A 7,500-nucleotide genomic window follows, 5' to 3' on the forward strand; every position below is an offset into this window, starting at 1 on the left:
TGGCATTGTTTGGCCATTGTTAACAATTCAGCAGGGGTGTAAATCATAGCTTCCATGACGATACGATTCAATGTCGATTTATTAAGGCAGCGATTCGATTTTTTTTCGGCAGTTAAGAATGCCTCACAATATCATTCCATTCCATTCGATCGTCGCCCGTAAGAATGTTACATATTGATTATTATTTATACCCCTACAATGCAGATGCTTGGATTTGATGTCCATCAATGGAAATAAAGCTGATATGCAATGCATCAACTCCAGTGAATTTATGAACCAAGAGAGCAAGAGAGATGATAAGATATTGCACAATGCAGACTAAGTATACTTGTGAAAACACTAGATTGTAGTACAACACTACTGGATGAAAACATTTGTCTAGCTTACTAGTCTATCCACCATATTAGCAGAGAGAGTAGAGAGAGAGAGGTTCCATTGGCCCATTGTTTCCGGGTTCTATTATTGCAAGGGGGAGTGGGGGAAATCCCCCTTTAGGCAGACCTAGGCAGACCTAAGGACTGTTCTATTCAATGCTAGGAGTATTATGACACGTCCCTTTAGGCAGACCGGAACCTGGTCATGTTAGGTGCCCATAGCAACCTATTACATTGGCATATCTCTACATACTTAAAGAATCTCTGATATTAGTATCCCACTAACCGCCGCCAATTCTATGTTTTCCGTGTAACCATAGCATTTCCTGCCTGTTACTTCCTGTTAGGCTGGCCAAAGCCCTTCTGAATGATTTAGCATTTGAAACTGCTACCCAAGCAGTCAGTAATGGCGGTTCCCTTGTACCTGTGGATATTAACATGGATGATGTACCGAGCTTGGTGTGCAGACTTTATTTTCAGTTTTCATGTGACTTTGTTAGTCCTGCACCCACAACTTTTTTGAGACGAATATGCATGTTTTTTTCTTTAGTAGCCTCTTAGTGCAGATGGGGTCGCTAGCAGGCCTATTTACTATTTACTGAAACCATAACAACATTACAGAGACTCTTAAGTTACACATTAAGACATAGCAATTACAATTTTGGTGACAGTAAGGTTATAACATAGGCTCTGCGCAAAGCAAAGGGGGTTAAGGTGGATGAGACGTGACAAGACGTACTGAGAGTTGTCCCTAATGTGGCTTAATGGTAGGGCACTTGTCTACTACACGGCCGACCCAGGTTCGATTCCTGCCCGGGTCCTTTGCCGACCCTTCCCCATCTCTCTCGCCAAAACATTTCCTGTCTCTGTCTCAAACTGTCCTGTCAATGAATTACGTCTAAACGCCCCCCAAAAATATCTTTAACAAAAAAAAGACATACTGAGAGTTGTCCCGGCAGGGTCTGGGGGGCGTCCCGTCCACCTCCGGGGCTGGATGGCGATAAGATGGAGATGGCTGGCCGGTCCACGTTTTGGGACTCGAAGGAACTTGAACCTGCTGGAGTGTGTGAAAGAACAGCAGTCAGCAAAGCAGTAGCTGTGTCATTCGCATCTAGGATCCAGAGAAGTAACTCCAGGGACACATACACACGAATTTGGTCAAGCGACGCGAACTTCGCCATTTATTCCTATGAGGGAGGCGAAGGCAAACGAACAGGAGTGAAGAGAGGCGAAAATATTTCACCAATTTTAATGTTATGCAACTGAGGAGCCAGCGGCGGCCAATCAAATGGTTTTCAGAAGGAAAATTTACAAATGAAGGGAAAGGTCTTTGTTTTTGAAAATGCCCGGGTATGTGCAAACAGCATGCCATCTAGATGGTTATTGCTCTCTGAATCCAGGACTGACACCTCTGCTGTTAACAAAGACTGATCTGAAAACCTGAAAATTTGATCTGTGCAATGTTTGTAATCAGGCTACTGCTTAGTTTAGTTTAGTTAAGTGTAATTGTTAGGGACAGATTCAAAGTATGTTGGTTGAATTACAGCCAAACAGCAAGCATCGTAGCATTTATAGCAAAAAGCTAGTTTCCAATGCTCGTCCCTAGAAGGGCTTTATACTGAATACTACACAATACCCTTACACATTATATAAACATAAATTAACTGTTAGAGTATTTTAATTAAACCGGACCGTGAAATATATTTCTCAAAAATGAATGCTAGCTCTCTGATAACATGCATGCCAAACCACTGACAATACTAAGCAAAGTGAGGGGAAAAACAACTCATTCAGTATATTAAGGGATGGAAACCGATACATAGATATTGACTGGAAAGGTGTACACTGTAAAACATTGCATTACGTTTGAAAGTTAACTCCACTTAACTCATCTCGAGGCTTTCTCAAGTTGAGTTAACTTACAAACTTAAGGCAGCAGGGTAACTTCAACTTTTTTACATTTAACTGGCAGCAATGGTTTACAGTGGACTGTACACCTCTCTAGACATGTATTTTCTGTGTGTGGTGTGTCAGGTGCTATTGGGAAGGAGACGGAGGTGAGGCTCCAAGCAGAGGAGCCCCAGATATGGTGCTTACTAGATTCTAATGGAGGATGGGATGTTTCTGGGATTCTTGGTATGTCACTGAAAACACAGAGGAAAGAAAGTGAGTTGTATATGTTGCCGTTCATGTACTCAAGTGAGTAATGCTATATAAAAGTAGGTGAATTCAGATAAATTGGGCCACTTTGGGCCAATCCAAAAAAAGTGGCACAATTTACCTGAATTCACCATATAAAAGCACACACATTTGCCGCACACACTTGCTCGCACACAGGCACGCACGCAAAGACACACACACACGCACGCACAGACACACACACACGCACGCACACACACACACACACCTCCCCTCCCCACCCACCCACAGTTATACAGGATATGTATACTGTGCCATACAGTGGGTTTGAAGTCAGGAGAAGTGGTGAATGGGATTAGCATTATATTATTTGTTTTCATGACATCAGTATACTGTAATCTGCAATCCACTACTGTAGTTTCTATCACACCAGGCATCATCATTCCTCTTTTTTTTAAATGAATCTTTACAGTTACATGTTTCCGCCGTAGGTACATATTTCAACAAAAAAAATCTGTTTTTACTCACTAAAAAACGATTTGGCAAAATATTTTGAAGGCAAAAACTTCATTGAGTTGAAGGCCACAACGCCATTGAGTCTAAGTCGTGGGAGTGGGTGGGATAATGCCCGACCCCTGGACACAGTTCTTGTTGTGCTCAGCTGTCAATCACATTGCATCTCAGATGCTGATTGGCTGTTGGGGGTGATTGACAGCGTAAGGGACCTACGGGCGGAGACATGTGAGGCGGGACTGTAAAGGGAGTGGAGCAGGCTTGGGGGGGAGGGGGAGGGGGAGGCTGAAGGGGAGGCAATGAGGGGGGCGGGGTTTTCCTCTAGCAGGGAAGTAACACTACTTACTAAAGCCTTTTATGCACCCTTCGTAAGGTTTTGAATGGGGAGAAACCAACACATACATTTTTGTTCATCATACTGTATGTCACAAAAACCTCATAGACACAAAGGCATGCCACAAGTGTCATCATAGAAAGCAGAAAAATGTGCGCACATCAGTGGCACAGGTGATGGACAAAACAAAATAACTGAAGTAAATGATAGATGTCTGCAACCCTGTTAATGCTCCCAGTTATTTAATGGCACAATGTTTCGGACCTCAGTCCTTCTTCAAGTGCAACCTGGTGCCATTAATTAACTGTGAGCATTAACAGTGTTGCGGACATTTATAATTTACAACAGGTGTCATCATACTCATTGTCTCATCTCATTGTACGGTGTATGGGGTCAAAGACATTTTTTGGGGTGGCTCAGACATCAGGTGGTGTAACAGCAACTAATGCCAATAAATAAATTAGTAATTGGTTGTTGATATGCTGGAATTAATTAGCATCTTAGAAAGTCCACTAAAAACAAACAAACAAACAACAAATCCATAAAATATTGGCAATGGGTGTCGTTGCGCCACCCTGACGTGTGCTACTGCTGAAATGTCACTGACCGTATAACAACAATGAAGGCTTTGTGTTCGATTCCTCTATCCTGTATCAGTTTATTCAGTTACATATCCTTAAAATAATAACAACAACTACACAAAGTCCTCTCAGGGAATATTTTGCCAGTCCTTCTAGTATTAGAGGACATTGTTATAGTCAAATGTATGGACAAACGGTCAAATTCAAAATTATTTCATGAAACATTAATTTCATGCAAGCTCAAGTCTTACTGTATACTGTATATCTGACATCTTGTGAATCTAAGTCAGCAGACCGGCTGATCAGGGGCGGATCTAGCCATTTTGGGGCCCTAGGCAACATATAAACATGGGTCCCTCAAAAATCCTTATATAGAAATCCTTATATATAATAAAAATCAGTGTTTTGGTGCTATTTTAATGTTTTGTCGTACATACATCGTCAATTACTTTAAATAAGTGATAAATTCAGATCAATCCTATTTTTATTGTGTGTAACACGACTGGTGTGACAGTTAGAGCCGCGATGGAGGACAAATTTGGTCAGGGCCCTAGGCAATTGCCTAGGTTTGCCCAATGGAAAGTCCGCCTCTGAGGCTGATCTGCAGTGCTAGTCGTATGGACCCTATTGATCACTGAGGTCTCGACTTGAGTGTAGTACCGCAGATTGCATAAGTGGGAGAGCTGTGAGGAGAACAGCCCCCTCAGTTCACTTACCCGATGGGCCTGGACACAATCAGCTCCACTTGAGGATCGGACTGTGAGTTCAAGATGATATTGTAAACTTCTTTGTTAGTTGCTCCGGGCAACGCTTTTCCATTCCACTGAAGCACCTCATCACCTAGGGAGAGCACACACAGCACACAGGATCCTTTTAATATACTGCATACAGCACATACCAAGCAGACCACTCAGGCTACTGACTCACACCTGCCAGTCTTACAGATAGACAGGCAGACAGACAGACAGACAGACAGACAGACAGACAGACAGACAGACAGACAGACAGACAGACAGGTAGACAGGCAGACAGACAGACAGACAGACACAAGCATGCACGCACGCACGCACTACATACATACATACATACATACATACATACATACATACATACATACATACATACATACATACATACATACATACATACATACATACATACATACATACATACATACATACATACATACATACATACAATACATATCACGACATGTATAAAATACATTTTTATTTCCTATTCCTGACGCAAAGACAAATTTCCAAAGACAGATCATCTGAGGAAGCGTATCTCTCTACAGCAGTCAAGGCATTTAAGAAAGCCATGCCAAAAGAAGACGGAGCTGGATGCAGCCATCCAAAATCCAGTGTTACTTGCCAACTTGTGTATACTTTGAATGCTGTCACCATAAAAGGATTACAAGACAGATAACTAACAAGCATTCCCATTACCATGAGCGTATGGCTGGCATTTATTATAAACACATTAAATAAACATTAAGCTATATGTTATTGAGCTGAGCTGAGCTGTTCATGTTGAGCAATAGCATATAACGATATCATGAACATAAGCTAAATGTGTTCATGATTTATTGTTGAATGTACTGTATCCTGAAATCTGATCGGCTTGCAGTGTCTTACAGGAGACATTTAGTCAGGCAACCACCTATTCACTGTCTCAGAGAGGTGGACTTTTTTGTTTTTATTCTTTTTTTACATAATTAAGAGAATAGACATGTGTACTGTATAATCAAATGTTACTTTTGGTTTGTAAAAAATAGCCTTCACAAAGCCGTTGGGCTACTGCATAGCAAGGAGCAACTGTCAGATGCAGTGTCAGCAACTTGATAAACTACGGTAATCGTTTGTTACACATGAAATATCAGTACTGATGCCTCAGTATTGAAGAGCCCCACGACACGTGTATTAAGCCCTGTGTACACCAAGCGTGAACTACACGACCTGAGCGGCTGAAGTCATCATTTCTCTATGGAGGGAAGGCGAATAAAGCTACCAGAGCGAATTTGCCAGGAGCGAAGCGAACTGAGCGACCAGAGCGAATTTTGACGATTAAACTCAAGCTAATCGTGAAGCGATCGCGAATCACTATGACGCGGTTTGGCGAAAACCAATTGGAACCAACCAACCAACAGAGTCGTTATGTGATTAGCTGAATGAAACATGTCAATGCCGCGTCCAGAGCGAATAAATCAAATTCATGGCGAAACTTCTTCAACCACCCCCAGCTACCTGAGTTGTAAAGGTAGCGCCTGGTGTACACGGGGCATTATACGTGTAGTAGTGGAAGTGGTGTGACTCACCTGCGCGTAGATGGCCCACCACGTCAGCCAGGCTCCCCTTCTTTACTTTGGTGATAAAAGCCCCGAGCCGCCCTGTCTCCGTGATCTTGCCTCCCACCACCTGTACACACACGCACGCATGCACGCATGCACGCACGCACGCACGCATGCACACACACACACACACACAAACACACACACACACACGCACGCACGCACGCACGCACGCACGCACGCACGCACGCACACAAACACACACACACACACACGCACACACACACACACACGCACACACCATAGATATCCAAATGAACACAAATATAAACATGCAGCTGCTTATAGTATGAACACAGAACATATACCACATATTAAATAAAACAGCAAATCGGCAAAGCTAATAGCACATTAACCACCTCAACAATAGTGCATGAATGTAAAAACATGCTATTATAGTAACAGGATAAGGAAAAGGCTTCTCATTTACAGTAAATGCATGTACCGGTAAGCCTCAATTACAGTATAGTTACAGTACATCTCAGTGTTACACAGCGGTTACCAAACTGGGGGTCATGGTGCTGTGGTACTGAGGAACTGTGTGGGGGTTGTGTAGAAAAGACAGTTGAAACCCATGCCCATGTACAGTAAGTGCATATGTCTATGGTAAAACCACAACTTAAATTTTACATTTCACAATAATAATAATATGAAATAAATAAATGTCTGATGTTTGGAATGATGGGGGGGGGGGAAGAGAAGCTGTGTACGGTCATGAAAATATTATGTCTAAAAGAGGGTTCCTGCTGAAAAAGTTTGGGAACCACTGATGTAACAGCTCTGTAACGGGCTGTCCGTCTGTCTGTCTGTCTATCTGTTTGGCTGGCCTCCCAGTGTCGGGGCACGTGATTGGCCCAGGTCTGTGTGTGTGTGTGTGTAAAAGGGGATGTAATTGGAGTGTCAGCAAGAGGAAGGCTGTCCGACCTTTAACCCCAGCAGCGCGCCGGCCTCTTTGGGCATGGTGGTCCTCTTGGTCAGAGTGATGCGGCCAATCAAATGATCACCCTCCTTGGACGGCTGCCATGTCACCGGATGCTGAGGAGAGCGAGGCTTCTGAGATTTAATCCCATCAGAGAGGGTGGAGAACAAGAGAGAGAGAGAGAGAGAGAGAGAGAAAGAGAGAGAGAGAGAGAGAGAGAGAGAGAGAGAGAGAGAGAGAAGAGAGAGAGCAGAGAGGGAGAGCAGAGAGAGAGCAGAGAGACAGGG

At 43.1% G+C, this 7,500-nt stretch overlaps 1 protein-coding gene across 1 annotated transcript in view; it reads right to left on the bottom strand.

Annotated features, from left to right (window-relative positions):
* Nucleotides 1-7,500, bottom strand: part of LOC134441102 (regulating synaptic membrane exocytosis protein 1-like) — a 179,044-nt gene that overhangs the window by 52,148 nt on the left and 119,396 nt on the right. The window contains 5 exon segments of the mRNA XM_063191293.1: nucleotides 1,271-1,431; nucleotides 2,472-2,518; nucleotides 4,658-4,781; nucleotides 6,262-6,361; nucleotides 7,219-7,329. Of these exon segments, the coding sequence (XP_063047363.1) occupies nucleotides 1,271-1,431; nucleotides 2,472-2,518; nucleotides 4,658-4,781; nucleotides 6,262-6,361; nucleotides 7,219-7,329 (543 nt within the window).

Source organism: Engraulis encrasicolus, chromosome 24 (genome assembly GCF_034702125.1).
Source record: "Engraulis encrasicolus isolate BLACKSEA-1 chromosome 24, IST_EnEncr_1.0, whole genome shotgun sequence".
Classification (NCBI taxonomy): Eukaryota; Metazoa; Chordata; class Actinopteri; order Clupeiformes; family Engraulidae; genus Engraulis; species Engraulis encrasicolus.